This window comes from Enoplosus armatus, chromosome 14 (genome assembly GCF_043641665.1).
Source record: "Enoplosus armatus isolate fEnoArm2 chromosome 14, fEnoArm2.hap1, whole genome shotgun sequence".
In the NCBI taxonomy this organism is placed as follows: Eukaryota; Metazoa; Chordata; class Actinopteri; order Centrarchiformes; family Enoplosidae; genus Enoplosus; species Enoplosus armatus.
The window spans coordinates 12,517,060-12,533,783 of NC_092193.1; the positions used below are offsets into that span (position 1 = coordinate 12,517,060).

The following is a 16,724-nucleotide window of genomic DNA, read 5'->3' on the forward strand; positions in this document are numbered from 1 at the left end:
TAGATTAAATGCAGAAACACTGGATTATATTTTCAAAAAAGACATGAAAGATAGTTTTGAACACATGATTCAAGATATCCCACACATCAGTCAACATGAAACACCTGTACAATATTTCCTTCCCTGAGAAGGACACACCTCTTCCATCCAAAATACCTCTTGTATGATCTCAGGTCCTCTCGGGTCCGGGTCACTTTAGATCTCATTTACGCACAAAGCAGATCATGTCCAGAGTGGAAGCTTTCAGGGACACAAGCCTTCGCTCCCTGCTGAGGGAGTTGCGGACCGATATTGCTATGGCTGTAGATGACCCTTTCCCTCTCGTCCATGGTTTGGCAGACAAAAACGTCATCACTGACCAACTACTGAAGGTAAGAAAAAGAATATGGAAATCTGAATTTAGTGTGTATTTTCATTTTGAATGGAAATGTCAGCAGTTTTCACTTGTTTTTCCATTTTAATTACAAGCTGAAAACACACCGAGACAATGTAATAACAAGTTAATTTAATTATTCCCCTGTTGTCCGCAATGTAATTCAGATTAATTCTATAAAAATTTGTCCCTTCTGAAGGCAATGTTGAACTTGACATGTATTTGCAGGAATATGTGGTTTTATTCAGACTGCAGAGTTGTGTTTTTATAGGACACTCTGCAGAAAGAGGGCAGAGAAGGGATCCACAAGGCCATGTACTCGCTCCTGTCCTGGGTCCTGGAGCAGAGCAGATCCACCATCCAGGCTTTCTGGAGCAACTTGTCCAAAGACTACAACCGGGACAGCTACCCCAAGCTGCAGACACTGCTCACTAACCTGCACTCGAGTACGTAACGTTCAAATCTGATGTTTGTCTGTTTAATCCTTCCAAACTGACTGAACTATATATTCTATTGTCCATTATATCATCCTTATATTATCTGTCAGTGTGCTGTGAGCTCAAGAACAGACTGAGATTTAATTTCAAAATACGATTTCTATCATTTTAAATATGTCACATTTTCTGACATTTGTAGAAGTAATTTGATTGGAAGTACTTGTCTATCCTCCCTGTACTTTCAGGACAGAGTTCTCTATCTACAACTATCTTAAGACATTTAGAACGATTTATATTTTGAGTTTGGTCTTTATTCTTCTGTCTTTGCTGATATGTTGTTGACAGGACGGGATGCTGCAGGCTCCAGAAGTGAGAAGAGATCCTCCGGAGGCCACAAAACACCTCACATCAAGAAGAGGGGCCACGAGGACAGAGGGACAAACTCACACAATCAGCATCCACAGTATCATGCCAAGACAACAAGCGAAGGACCAGGTTTTATTTCCCATAATACATCTCTTCTGTCTGCCACTGCAGCTCATTCTGTTTCAGCAATAAGAAATGAAAGACAAGACAAACATTTTAATTCAGATTTTTTTTCACTGTCTAGTGGCCAAAAAATATAAAATCAAAAATTAAAAATCAACTTATTTTTGAGACAGTGCAGGTAATAAAGGCAATGTGTCATTATGTGTGAAAAGAATTACGCTGATTAAGCTCCTGATGATAATAAAACGTGTTGTTATGTGTTTTCTCCAGGAGGCAAAGTGAAGCTATACAGAGTGAAGAGTGAAGCTCCAGCCCCACAGACAACATCTGGAAATAGTAATCACAAAGCAATCATATTTTAAAACGTATACAGACAATGCTTTGATACTGCAGAGACATTTAACCATTGCTCTTCTACAGGTGTTCAGGCGGTGTCCTCCTCAGTCCAGGGACCAGTTGCTCTGTCTTCCTCCTCCTCCTCCTCCTCCTCCTCCTCCTCTGCCGCCTCAACTGATCCTCCAGTCGGCCATGATGCCAGAGAGAAGATCCATATCAAGCAGATGTTTGGCTCAGATGGTGAGCCTCTGGGTGAATATCTGTCTTCTGTTTTTTTTTATGTTTTTTTTTTATGGTCGCGAGTAAAACTGTCCTGCTTCATCCGGACATGTGAATGTTTGAATTAAGCACTGAATTAAACACAGAACTACACTATGCAACAAGAGTGAGCCTTGGTGCTATAGTGCTGACAAAACATAATATGGTAATTAGCGCTTGCACTTTATAAAAGATCCTTTAAAAGTCTTTGTCATTCAACAGGAACTGCCAGAAAGTGTATAAAAGTCAGTGGGGAGTTTTTCTCTCGTGATCACTCTGAGGAGATGAATGGAGTGTCCAAACCCAAAGCGGCTATGAACACGTTTCACCACAAGGGGGAGACAACCACAGGCACGGTAGAGGATCCACTCATTCACAGCCACCTGTCTTTCCTTTTTGAACGAGTGTATATTTGTATCTTACATGTATCTGTATCTCCGAGTGTGCAGGTTCACTTTAACGATGATGAGTGTGCAGTGTGTAGGGACGGAGGAGAGCTCATCTGTTGTGATGGCTGTCCTCACGCTTTTCATCTGACCTGTCTGGACCCGCCACTCACATCCATACCAAGGTGAGATCTATCTATCTATCTATCTATCTATCTATCTATCTATCTATCTATCTATCTATCTATCTATCTATCTGTCTGTCTGTGTTATTTTTTTCAATATATTAAGGGATTTCTTGTTTTTCTACTTTTGCTCTGAAAAGAAGGTTTTAATGTCACATTTTTATTTTGCAGTGGTCCTTGGCAGTGTGAGTGGTGCCGTGGCAACGGAGTGAAGAGAGAGAAAGCCCAACTACCTTTACAAGTAAGTATCTGAACAAAGATTATTACATAAGGAAATGAAAATCTATGCAAGTCATGATCAAATATATTCACAGTATAATGTTTCCAGTAGTTCTCATGTCTTTAATGTAAATGATGATTATGATGGTGATGATATATGATGATGATGGTCATAATATTTTTTATATCACAGCCACTCATTGCCCCGCCTCAGCAAACAAACACGAGCTCCAGTAACTCCATCACAGACGTCTCCTTCTTCTCCTCGCTGTCTTCCTCGTCTCTCACCAGCGTCACGGCTTCTATGAACGGGCCCAGTGGCAGAAACCAGGTGAAGATGACCTTTATTTTCATCTCTTTGTATCTGTTTATTATAATCTCCCTTTTTGTTGCACTTGCTTTTACTCATTTTGCATTTTGTAATTTTGTGTCACTGCTACTTGCAAAGACAAGTGTCCTGTTTGCTAAAATACATGAAATGTGTATCCAGTGCTCAGGTGGAGAGCTGGTCAGCGTGAGGGAGGTGTGTGGCATTTGTCACCTAGCAGGAGCAGACCTGACTCACTGCATGCAGTGTCTGAGGTGTTTCCACACACACTGCCACTTCTCCAAGTAAGGCATCCACTCCTCACTTCCTCTATCACTGCATTATCTGGTGTCAGACTCATGGTGAGAGATGTGTATACAGTCCTGACCTCAGCCTCAGTGTGATCTGTGCATCAGTGTGTACATATGTTAAAGAACTTCCTGTGGATTCCTGTTCATATTAGTATTTATCTGCAATGTACAATGAAGGTGTGTTCCTACAGTGATCAATATATAGCGAATGGTGACTAAATCATAAATGGACAGCTGCATCAGGGTATACAGTATAATGTACACTGCAAGAAAAGATTCAGAGATTCAGATGACTAATAAAACCTTTGTAAATCCATGTGATGATCTCTTTTAGCACCACTTATTTGACTATTTTTCTAAGTGCTTCTGAGAAGTTTTGCTTTACCATGTTTAGTAGAACATTAACCATTACCTTAAATCTTTTATGTGCCCATGTCCCATCTAAACAGTTTAGCTTGCTGTCTGAAGTGGTCTGAACCTCTTCCTCTATCGTCCTCTTGAGTGTTGGAACCCACATATTGATCGACAGTAACATTACACACGGCAGATAACAGTCTGACTGACTCACTGTGTCCCTTGTGTTTGCCAGAGGGAGATCTATCTGCTTGTCCTGCTCCAGGTCCTGGGGCAGCTCTGCAGATAAGGAGGCTGAATCCAGAGGCTTACAGGTGTGTCTGCACATGTGTGTACAGAAAGGACAAAACAGCTTGTGTGTGTGTACAGATAATATATGTACCTTCATTATCTGGATATGATGCAGTGTAATCTGTGTAATCTCTCCTGTCTGTGTGTGTGTGTGTGTGTGTGTGTGTGTACAGCTCACCCCTGTGGTTCAAAACACACTCGCTCATGATCAGACCTCCTGCATCGCTGAGCCCGTCCCCCATAAAGATGAACTAGACTCCATCCTGGCAGACGTGAGTGAGGCTCAGTTACGTGTCGATAGACGTAGACATGATAGGAATATGACCATAAGACAGTGTCAGACACAAGATGGCTGCACTTCTTATCACACAGACGAGTAATGAGTTGTCACGGTAAAATTCAGCCTTGAGGACAAAACAATAAGTGATGTGTCATGGTGTTGTTTGTGTTGTAGTCTAGTTTGAGTTTTCTATGAGAGATGTTTGGGTACAGATGTTGAAGTCCCACTGTTTCAGTTAGTGAGTTTACGTTTCATTGTATTTGTTTGCACATTCGTAATTAATGAATATATGTATATATACATTTGTACATATACTCAGATATGCATGTAGGAAACTAAACACATATATAAAGACTTCTCCTAAAAACTCAAGACATAATAACATTAAATCACAATAATAAGGGATAGAAGGGCTGCTACAAAATAAAGAAAAAGAAAAAAGAATACAACAATCATTTCTCACTCCCATTGTCCAGCAGTCAACACTGTAATGTTTGTTTAAGATGTTCTTTTAAAGTAAACAAAGATGATGAATTATGGACAGTTTGTTAAGATGTGAGGAATATGCAGTATTACAGTGATTTAAATAAGGACAGATAGATTTGACTATAATATACTGCAAGAAGAGATTAATTTGTTAGGTGTGAAATGTTTCTAATAATACCAAGAGATCTCTTTATTTGTTTGTTTTTTTACAAACAAAGTCAATATGTGTTTCTCAGCATTGACGTCCTACTTGTGAAAAGGATTTTGCTCTCAAAGAACAATAAACTCTTAACAAGGTGGTTATTTATGATTATAAGGAGCAGACTGAGTAGGGTAACTCTACGGCCTCATATTCACCTCATGCTTATTTTCATTTTCATAATTGTTGGTTAAATAAATGACTCTTACACATTTGAAAATATTTCATTTTGTGTCCTGGGCTGCACTGTTCAGTTGACTCCCCCTGACATTGTGGAAATGAACTAAAAGCATAACCTGATACAGTATAACTTGATAACTGCAGTCACGACCTGGTACAGATTGTTGCTGTGTGATATCATCACTGTCACTGACGTCATACACGTCTGCCACATGATGTCACCAGGACTCATTCTTTTGTTTCTCAGCAGGGCTCCATCGACGGCATCTTGCAGTGGGCTTTCCACAACATCTCTCGGCCTCTTCCTGACTCTCAAGGATGCTACCAGTGACAGACAGACCATCAGCCCTGCACTCATGCCTGAGCGCTCACAGTTTAAAATTATACTGCAGAGTAACAATGATGACATGAACACATCTGATTAAATGATTGAGATTACTGAGTATAGTGGAGATTCTCTTCTTGTTTCCTGCTGTACCAGTGAAGAGAAGCTAAAACAAGAGCAATATGATTTTGTCTTCTTGTATTTGTACCAGCTGCGTTTTGTACCAGCTGAAGGTGTGTGATAGTGTTTTGGTTTCATGCAATGAATTTCAATAATGTAACCAAGATGATATAAAAGCATGAATGACCTTCTCGAGATCCGGCCAAGAGAGAAAATGTTTTTCAGATACTCCTCAGTTGATAAAAACATGATTGAACGACTTTTGGAACTTGTAACCTTAACTTTGTAACTTCAAAAGAAAGGTCACTGTTAAATATTACACTCAGGTTTCTGGCTGCAGGTTTGACGTTTGTAGACAAGGAGACAAGATGTTTCTCTTTCAAATGGGGACCAAATACGACGAGTTTCAGATTTGTTTTCATTTAGCCGGAGAAAGTTTTGGAGCATCCACTGATGATAACAGTTTGAGATCAGGACCCAGGCTGTAACTGCTGTCTCATCACTGCAAATAAACACACACATGCACATGTACTGTATCTACAGTGGCATAAAAGAAACAATGCAAACTTCCACATGTGTGCAGAAAGACAAAGAAATGTCTCTCTCGCTGTGGGGACCTGTAAAATTCACATTCACACGTTACACCAGATGGTTTCAATACGAGGAGGTATGCACGCAGAGAAATGCCTCCATTTAACAGGAATTCCTTGAAGACTATCACTTAGATGTGGAATGTTGTTTTTGTCATGGGATTCAAGAGTTTAAGCATGACTGCCAGAGGGATGGAGCCCGGCCAGGCAGCGCACAGATTTTTCTCCCCTCGGTATTTGGTTGCCATGGCTCCCAGCTCCTACAGGCCCAAAACAGAGGATGAGGAACATGCTCGTCCCAGTGTAACTATGCATGTGTGTCTCAGGTTGTTTATGAATCCACTTTCTCAATCGTTCATGAAACATCCTGCACACTCGAGGAGGAGAACAGTTTTCTTTGAATAAGATATGAGGGAGAAAAATCTAAGAATATGTCATGCAATGAGACAAAAAGTGGTGTCAAAGTGTGTGTAAACAATTTATGAGTTTGCACTGCTACACTCATATCGACTGTCTTTAATGTGTGTTTATATTGCAGTCCTAATTATTTTTCTCATTCTCTAGTCCACTCTGGCTGAGGGGGCGTTTTTGCTTAGATTAGATATTAGAGATAGATTAGATAGAGATTTCTTTACTGTGTAGTTTTCAATCACGACTCCTGCTTTACTATCACACAGCCTTCTCCTGGTTCCAGTTGCATGCCACATGACAGACCACATGGAAAAACTGATAAAATATCCCAAGAGCTCTTTTCAAAAGGCCTCTCACCTTCTCACCACTAGGTGGCATTCATCTGTGATTGATGCAGTAAAACCAGTGTCTGTTATACTTTATCCAGTATTTCACTGAGACATGATTCTCAAGTCACCATCACAGTGTGATAAGAGGAAGTATTTCCTCTAACAAAACAATGTTTGTAGAGAAGTGGAAATTACCCAGATCTCATCAGAACTAAAGGAATTTGTCACAACTACTTCCACAAAAGCTTCATGGAGCGTGAAGAAAATATGTTTTATGTAGGTTATGTTTACACAGACCAGTATTGGAATGTAACTAATTACATTTACATTTACATATTTCACTTAAGTACTATGATTTTGAGGTACTTGTACTTCACTGTTTCCATTTTATGCTACTTTACACTTCTACTTTACTACATTTCAGAGGGAAATATTGCACTTTTGACTCCACAACATTTATTTGACAGCTGCAGCTATTAGTTACTTAGAAGATTAAAATATAGATTCATCTCAACCATGCAACATTAAAATGCTGAATGGGCAATCTACATTCTTGTATTATTATTTTTACTGAAGAAAAAGATCTTGAATCTTCTTCCACCACTGACACAGACCATACCCGGCACATGGCTCTTTTTCTGTGCACTGTTGCTTCTCGCTGATCTTTTGAAAACTATGATTGAAAAATGAAATTTAATATGGTTACTTTATCTATCTATTTACATACAAAAACATGAGCTATCTAGCATTTACAGGTCTTCAGAGCACATGTCATGTACTAAATAGTACTGTGTTGTGGGCTCCTCACCTCTGTTTTAGAATATGTTCCCTCTAATCTTTCATATCTTATTTTCTGCCGTGCTGCATTCCTTTATGATGTCTAATGAGGCAGAAATGTCACAAAGGTTATCAGGAGTATGAGCAGCGTGTTGTGTAAGACCTCGGCCATCATGTCTGCACTTTCACTTAATGTTGTTTTGAAGATACAGTTGGACCTCATGGGAGATATGCCTTACTCGCAATACTCGCGTTCTTGCCAATAGTTCGATAAGAGAATTGATACCACACACGCGGAAATGTACGGTAAATATGTAGCTACCACCAACAGACGGTTAGCTTAGCTTGTGGGGAGGGGGTAACTTCCAGTAATCCAGTAGCTTCCTGGAGTTGCCTAGCAGCTGGTCTCAGCTAAGAAACGAGTCTGGGACATAACTAACTCAAACTATTCCTGTCAAGACTTGAAAGCAGTGAAGTTGAATGTGATAATTGGTAAAAGAAAATGATAAAATGTGCAACACATTCAACACGCTTAGTCTAAATTCCTTGACCTGTTCTCACTGTTTCATCAGGCTGATGAATACATTTATTTGAATTTATTTTGGGAGTGTTTCTCAGATGACAATTTCATGTGTGGTATGTGAGTGAGTCAAAGTTAAAATAATAAAAATACCAGTAAGACACATAAACACCCCATTTTCTGTGTCATCACATGGTTAAATTCCTCAAACACACACACACATACATCCTATTACAACTCTGCTGGTCACTGGCCTGGAATTCTTTGGAAAAATATGATAGGTGAAATTCCCACGCTTTGGGCATCCTCTCTCCACATTTTTTGGCACTTCATAAGTGCCGGCAGCTTTCCAGTTTGTGCTCCTGCTGGGCTGCCAATGGTCTGAGGGCTTCTAGAAAGGTGAAGCCTGCAGGACTTCCTGTCAGGACCCTTCACTCTCTGTTCATGCTATTGTTGTGGGCAGGAAACTGCGAGAGGCCCTTCTCTGTCCTGGCACTGGTTTCAGAGCAGACAGTGTGTTACTTCTCTGAACCACTGCGTAATAACAGCACATGGCACTGAAAGAAACTTTGGAAGTTTTATTTGCGTTTGTTCAAGGGATTATACTCTTTTGAACATTCGATGGTTACAATTACGACAAAATTCTTACACACCAGACTGTCTTACTGTCTTACTAATGAATAACCATTTAAAATGGTCTCAAATATGTACATAACTAACCCCCCCGTATAGTTAACCTGTTATTCTACAAATCACAGAATAATAAAACTGTAATGTTATCAGGCAATGTTGGCATGGAATTCATTATCAGGTATTGTGACTGCACAAAGTACATTTTAATAACATGTTACTGTTGGATCTATTTCCATAAGAAACAGGTAGTAATATCAGACTTGTTTTGCTCTTAAAGAATGTCATATTGATGCAGAAAGATATCCATCCACTTTTATTACAGTTTAGGTGATGCTAAGTCACTTTACTGATTATCTAAATTTAAATTAAATCTAAATTAAATAAAAGAGGTGATGATATTATGTACAGCTATCTTTTCTACGGTACCACCTGCAGCCTGGCAGGGTTCTCTCAACACGTCTGATATTCTGAGTAAAAACTGAACATTACAAACTTCAAAGGTATTTATTGAAAATGTCTTTGATTGCAACACATTTTAAGGTTTTCCAGCTGTGTATTTGAGAAGAGACACCTCAACATATTTCAGATTGCGACCTCTGTTTCCTTTGCAACGTTTTGGTTTAGTGAGATGGTCCACTTCCAACTTTCCTGTGTTACATAAGAGTGGACTGAAGTCAAGAAGGTCTGAGTTCTTATTTGTGTTTCACTGGAGTAGATCAGAACACACTGTTAGCTGGGGGTGAACACACTGCCAACACACACACACACACACACACACACACACACACACACACACACACACACCACCACCAACACAGCTGTGTCACATGCTTTTCCCATTCTGCCAAGAAACATTTACTCTCTTCATAAAGTTTCCACTTTTCATAAAATGTCAAGGTCAGTTTTCCTTCCCGGTTTGAGCGATTCTCAATCTGTAACCCGACACGGTGCCTCAAGTCAAAAACAATGATCACTTTGCTTGAATTTACAATGAATAAATGGCTTTTCTTTTTCACCATGCAGCCAAGAACCATCACACTGAGTAACCGCAAGACAACAAGATTAATCTGACAAGACAGCGGCTCCCCAGCAGCTGGCTATTTGTCTAGACATCTCCCTAATTTGAAGTGGTTTGCTGCAATTTATTAAAACTCATGAAGTCACTGTCTGTGGTTGCCTCTCGTCTCTGTCTTTCCCTTGCTGTTTAGAGTAATATGGTCAGCTCTAAAGACAAACATCTAAACTCCTCTAACTCTCTCTGTTTCTGTGTGCGTCCCCTGAGGAGGCCAGATAATGATACGCTGGCAGGGCAGATTGCAGGGTTTCCATCGGTCTGGAACTGTAAACACAGCGGAGAAGGCTCGTTAGGACATTCCAGAAAGGTCCTCAACTGGGAATTCTTGGAAGAGCTTCTTGGCTGTTTGCATTCCTCCTCTGGGACAGCGGCGCTAACAGCGTCTCCTGTGATCACTGCCCTGTCCCGAGTGAGAATTAAATGAAGACTAGCAGATGTTGAGCATTCCTGTGCACACTGTGAACTGGACAATGGTGACGCAGGCACAGATAATCATTTCACTACTGTAAATGTTTTTCATACTGAAAATGTAGTTTGATCATATAATTTAATAGAGTTTATCGAAGATTAAGCCAGTACATTTCTTCAAACAAAGCATTTAATGTGCGACTATGTAGCTTTTACTGGACAGCAGTGACAATTATTATTACAATTATTATCTAAAAGCTAAATCACTGTTTTAACATTTAACATGCTAAGTTATTGTAACAGTTGCACAAGTTGAGAAGATTCATAAAGTCAGCAAAGTGACTCAGTAATGTGCGTTATAGATTAATATGTACTTTACCATATATTAGCTAACATTAGCTAACATTAGCTGCCATAAGACGCCGGTCATACCAGACCAAGTAAAGCTGTAGCAGCAAAAAACAAACAAACTCCTGAGTATATTTAATTGAGAGAGGGTGTGTTTTATTGCTGATACGTCTTCTCTCAGAAGTTGCATACTAGCACTTTGAAGCTGAACTAATGACCAATCTGTCAAATGACAATGTGTAATGTAAAAGGGGCAGTTCCCCTCAGCTCTAAGGAGCATTTTTACCATTTTTGAGGTCATTGTTTTGGTTTTACGGCCTGCAATTCTACTGTTTTGCTTCAGTGCCAATGTTCTCATCTATTTTGTTTGTTGTTTTCTATTTTAAAAAAGCTCTAAAACCCAATGTACACTACCTGCTCAGCACCAAACAGCAGCGACCAGCTGGTGGACACAGTGGAGCTTCTAGCAGCCAAAGAGCCAGATATTTCCCCAGGAGTTGGAGTGAATTTGGAAACTGTGTGGTGGATCAGGATAATTTCTTCACATTGAATGGATTTGTTCTGAATAAGTTCAAGCAAGTGAACTATAATATAACTGCATCTGCGTCAGTGTGCTGGACATGTGGGCATTTCAAAAAGCAGATCAGATAACTCTGATCATAAAAAATCTTCTCCAGTGTCATTCAGAATTAAAAACAATCAGTTGTCACAGTTGTCGCCAAGTGTTCGCTCTGTTTAGTTGAAACATTGAGGAATGTGTGTTTATTTTTATCTCAATAAGGCTGAAAGAGATCTTGACATTTTCTCCACGTCAGAACTAAGTTACATTGAGATGTGATTTGCGTGACGATTAAGGATATGTTTGTGGTCAAATGATAATGTCGGATCAGTGACATTGACATGCAATGACATTGTGTCAACATCAAAAACATGCTACTGATTCTTCTTCTGTTCTCATGAACATTAACTACACAGCTGATCCAGTGACTGCTTCATCTATCTGGGTAAAAGCACAATGTGACTTTTCATTTTTAAGTGATTTTTTTCCACTTCATATTATTGGTCATCAGAATTCATCTCAGAATATCTATTTCTCCCCTGGCTACCCCCCCCCCCCCCCCCCAGCCTTAAAAATAGACAGTCTGTGTGAAATAAGACAATGAGCTTCTATTAGTCGACACAATACAGTCTTTGTGTGTCAGCAGACACATCAGGGCCTTGAGCTGAAACCATTAACATATCTCACAGCTGAATCATCATCACTTACTGGTAGAAACACCAAAGCTGAAAGTCATTTGTAAGATAATGCATTTTTCCAGTTGGCACTTGATTTGCACAATAGGCTCACAGCAAGCCAAGCAGGAAAACAAGCTGCCGCTGAGAGGATTACGGTATGTGTTAGTGTTAAAAGGTGTCATTTAACAGCAAAAAACTTCTTCTCAGTGTTAAACAATCAAGTTGAGGCCATGTGACAGACACCTACATTACCAAGCACCATTACTTACTTATTTATATTTTAATGCAAAATAACAGATAGTCAGCACATAACAACAAAAGGTATAGTTTAAGTAATGCAAAAAAAAAAAAAAAAGAAAACTTAAGAATGATGAAAATAAAAGATAAAGAAAGAAAGACTGAAAGAAGAGTCGGACCAACACTGGACCTTCTGGCTCAATACCAATATTGATATTTGAGACACAAATAAAATCTGATGACGACACATTTCTTTTTGACACAAACTTCCTGGACAAGGATCCCTCCTTCTTAAGCCAGTCTATAGTATCTGCCATGCCAATGTATTGTTTGGGCTCTATTACTAAATGAAAGTCAGTAAGATAATGGAACAAGTTGAATTGATGTATTATAAAAATTATTCTGAAATGAAATACAGTAAATAATCTAATAATACAGTTTATTTACATGGCACTAATCAAGCGTTTTACAAAAGCCGATTAAAAACAATGAGAGAACGAGTAAACCTTCAATGTTAAAAGTTAAGTAACAGGAATAAAATGAGCAAAGATGGGAGATCTGCCTAAAATCCCCTATATATGTTCAGTTGGGTTGATATTTGGTGCCAGTGAAGACCATAGCATGTGATTTACATCAGTTTGATCCTCATCAAACCATTCAGTGACCTCTTGTTCAGAAGCTTCTGGTTTTCTATTGTCACCACCTATATATTGTAAATGTAGTGTAATAAAGTAAAATGGTGAAAAGTGTGTGATTTTTTTAAGTTTAAGTCAAGTATGTGTGTCCATTGACTGTACAGATAATATTGCTCAATGTAACCATGAGTTATTGCACAATATCATTTAATAAACACTATGTTATTGCACAATGTCAGTAAGACAATTGTAGGAGTGCAGATAGCTGAGTGGTGACTCAGAGAATAGACGTGTTTGTAGATCATGTTTCACTTGCAGATTGAATGTAAACACCCTCATTAAAAAATAGTTAAATGTTTGACATGTCATACGTTGAGAATAAGTCCCGCTGCTGGAAATAAATCTACATTGCATGCCAGACTATGGTAACACAGTAACATCATAATCACAGTTCCTGCTTATTTTAGAGTTGAGGGCTCAAATCATCCTCCAACAAATTTCCATCCTTCCATCACGTCCTCTCCATCCTATACGTCCATCACCTACCTGCTCACCCTGAACTAAGCTATCACACACACTCCCCCCACTCACCAAGCCCACATTCCCCTCATTGCTTCTGGACCATGGAAAGCCCCTGGTACATTTTCAGAGCTGCTGAGCCGTACACAGACACAGAGCCCTCTCTCTCTCTCTCTCTCTCTCTCTCTCTCTCTCTCTCTCTCTCTCGCTCTCTTTCCACCGTGCCGCCGGCCAAAGCCAGCCATCAGATCACATGCTATGTGCAGCCTCAGCAGCAGAGGAGCACAGCTATTTGCTGGGGGCACACATGCTGGGGCCCGAATGAATGACTGGCATTCTGGTGACCTCCCAGGATGGCAGCCGACCGCTGGGGTGGAAGGCTGTTTTAGGACAGGGTGTCATGGCTTGTTGCTGTGTCATTTGTCTGCGGTAGGCATGGAGTCTCCACGGCAGAACGCTGCAAAATGTCTTCACACCTCTAAAGGGCAGCTTGGGCTGGTATTTATAAAGGGCCTCAGAGCTATTGCTCGGAGTAATGGTGCTCCGTTTGGTGTTTGAAGATTGGGTTGACTGAGGCTTTAAGTGGATCTGTTTTATGATTCAAGACCAGTTTTTCTATTCAGACAGGCTGATAAAGGGCTATTAGCTACGTCCTGGTTTATGATACAATATGTGACCCTCTAGAACTGAAACACTCACACAAAATGAACAAACGTCTGACTTCTAGCCTGCGGAAGGCAGCTTTTGTTGTACAATGTTATGACTTGTTTTCCATTTTGACACTTTGACCTGTCGAGAGTCCCGTCGCATACCAGAAATACAGTTAATGTAGGCAAAGCTGCACGTGTAGTTCTGCATTAACTCAAAAGAGATCTGAGAGAAAAGAGGCAGCAGAAATGAGGCGATAGGAAGAAAATGGAAAAGGGAACATCATTACAGTGACACTCAGCTATTTGCCCTCAGCACTGTATGAGTAATACGTCTGAGAGCAGAGGCCAAATATTCAGTGTTGTGAGACTAAAAGAAACAGTGAAGTTACCATGGCGATGTCAACATGTAAATCTCATGTGTTAAAGGTGCGACATGTAAGTGTTTTATTACCCAATAGCACAAAATTCCCATAAAGTCAATGCTGAATATTGTTGATGAATACTTCAACTATTAGTTCACCAGCTCAGGGAGATTTCGGGCTTTCAAAACTCACATACCAATCTGTATCTTGATCCACCTAAAAGTCACATTTACAAACAAGGAGTGGGTGGCCAGTGTCACAGGAGATTTTTTTTATCTTAAGTCTGATAGAGCAGAACAAAAAGCATTATTTTCATGCATTTATTGTGTATTATCTACATTTTTCGCAGGTGTTTTTGTTGAACAATCTGCTCTAATTAGCTTGCATGCTCCTCTCTGTTGTACTATTACAGACCGCAGTGTGTTGTGTTGGTTAATGTGACCGTCATTCAGCTGCCGACAGAGGTCAATAAAAATTTGTTAGAGCATTGCACTGTAAAAGTTTCAGGTCAAATCTTATTTTAGTCTTCCTTTCACCTTTGAATGCCGGTAACACTGACTTCAATGCAGCTAAACACAACACACAAGAAGACTTCTCAGATATCATGACTAAGGAGAAAAATGTGGATTTTCCAGTTCTGCAGACAGACAGTCTTGGGCGCATGTGGTCTCTTTGAAAACACACCTGAACACCACAGCTGGGGTCAATTGAAGCAATTCAAAATATTAAATCACGATATTAATTTTGTTATAACATCTATTGCATCTATAACAACTATTGTAAAATGTTCTCAGTGGTAATATTACTGAGTCAAGTGACAGGAATAGTTCGACATTTGGAAAATAGGTTTGTTTGCTGTCTTGTTGAGAGTTAGATCGTACACACAGTTTTAATTGATTGCTTGTTGATTGATTACTTTCATCTCCTTTGAAGTCAATACAACAAAACCTGTCCTGGTTATGACTGCACTACACATCTGTTTTGTCATCTTTGCACACTTAACAGATTCATCTCTTGTGACTCACGTCTGAAGTCTGTTTGCTGTGAACGTCTGGAAATTCCCTTGAATGCAGCTCGACTTGCTGCAACATGCAGAGATTTCCCGACTCTTCACTCTAAATAAATAAGCAACCAATAGCCGATTTATTATCTTTACTTTTGCTCTTAACGGGGGTGTCAAAGAGGAATTAGGTTAGATCATTCTTGCCCGCTTGTAACGTAATTTAATCTGAAAATCAATCCTGGCATCACAATCCAAGCTGTTGCGAAATACGAATACATGGGAAGCTTGTCGTCAGTGGTTTCCTGAGAACAGGATACCACTTGAGTGCAGCGCACCTTGTCCTTGTCTATTGTGTACTGTGTGAATGAGGAAGCCGTCCATGGATGTGAGAGCCAAGCAGAGGAATCCATCCCACTCCTTCCAACACTATCAGTTACATTCCTCACCAATCCTGCCATATCAGATGACCTTGTCTGCTATTCTGTGTCATTCTTTCCCACACAGTCCGACACTGTAACGTGCATCCTGTTCTATCCAGTCCCTTTAACTCTGTCTCAGGCCAGATACAGACATCGCACTCTCAGATCATCCAAAGGAGTCCAGAGTAATCTACGGACTTTATGATGCATAAGGGAACAACAAGAAACTGAGAGAGATAAAAGATAAAAAGAGAGACAGAGAGTCAAACATCTTGTTGTTTGGTCTCCGGTTTAACAACGACACAAATCTCTCTTCATATATTTAAACTGTGAAACAGCCTTCAGCCCATGTAATGTGTCCTGATATATAAGCCATAATAACCCAGCTAACTTTAAACCATCCCAGAATAAAATCTTAAGTACAATGTGATGTAGGTGAGTAGTTGTCTCCGCTGTTTGAAGAATTGTTTTCTATATCTTCATGTGGTTAAAAAACTGCAGCTCTCTTCATCATTTACTGTAAATATCTAAACATATGAAGCCTCAACTTCAGCAAACAATCTTTATTTATATAGGAGGAAAACAGGTGAGGATTGGTTTATGGTACAGAGTGACTGTTTAAACCCCTTTCAATTCAAAATTGTCTACATGTCACCTTTATGATTAATCTATTCTGACATAAAGGGTGACTAAATTGATAATTACAACACAATCTTCAAGTTAAGCTCTTTAATTTTTTTATTCATTCTGGGAGAGATACGTCTGAAACCTAACCCTAACCCTAACCAAATCAACCAAAAACAATTTTCATAGGTCCGATGATGTAAAATCACCACAAGAAAAAAAAAGCAAAGATTAGACGGAAGTCTGACCTCTCAGATTATTTTTTACAATCCCCCCAGTTTGGAAAACACTTGTCTAAAACTTTCTTTCGACACTCATACTGAATAGTTTCCAGTATTTTCCAATCTTAAATTCCTTTGGACTTAACATCTGTGGACACCTTTAAAAAGCAGCTGAAGACCCACCTGTTTAG

At 39.6% G+C, this 16,724-nt stretch overlaps 1 protein-coding gene across 1 annotated transcript; it reads left to right on the forward strand.

Annotated features, from left to right (window-relative positions):
- The first annotated feature begins 224 nt into the window (after positions 1-224).
- On the forward strand, positions 225-5,431 carry aire (autoimmune regulator). The gene is made up of 13 exons (XM_070919680.1): positions 225-371; positions 645-819; positions 1,138-1,305; positions 1,570-1,635; positions 1,720-1,887; positions 2,116-2,249; positions 2,343-2,464; positions 2,636-2,705; positions 2,877-3,014; positions 3,174-3,295; positions 3,891-3,969; positions 4,120-4,218; positions 5,339-5,431. Exons 1-13 carry the CDS (start codon positions 225-227, stop codon positions 5,420-5,422), a joined length of 1,572 nt encoding a protein of 523 aa, XP_070775781.1. The 3' UTR covers positions 5,423-5,431.
- Positions 5,432-16,724: the final 11,293 nt, after the last annotated feature.

Coding starts and splice junctions, on each gene's coding strand:
- aire (XM_070919680.1), top strand. CDS start 225: ATGTCCAGAGTGGAAGCTTTCAGGGACACAAGCCTTCGCTCCCTGCTG. Junction 3,015..3,173: donor GGCCCAGTGGCAGAAACCAG/GTGAAGATGACC, acceptor ATGTGTATCCAG/TGCTCAGGTGGAGAGCTGGT. Junction 3,970..4,119: donor CTGAATCCAGAGGCTTACAG/GTGTGTCTGCAC, acceptor GTGTGTGTACAG/CTCACCCCTGTGGTTCAAAA.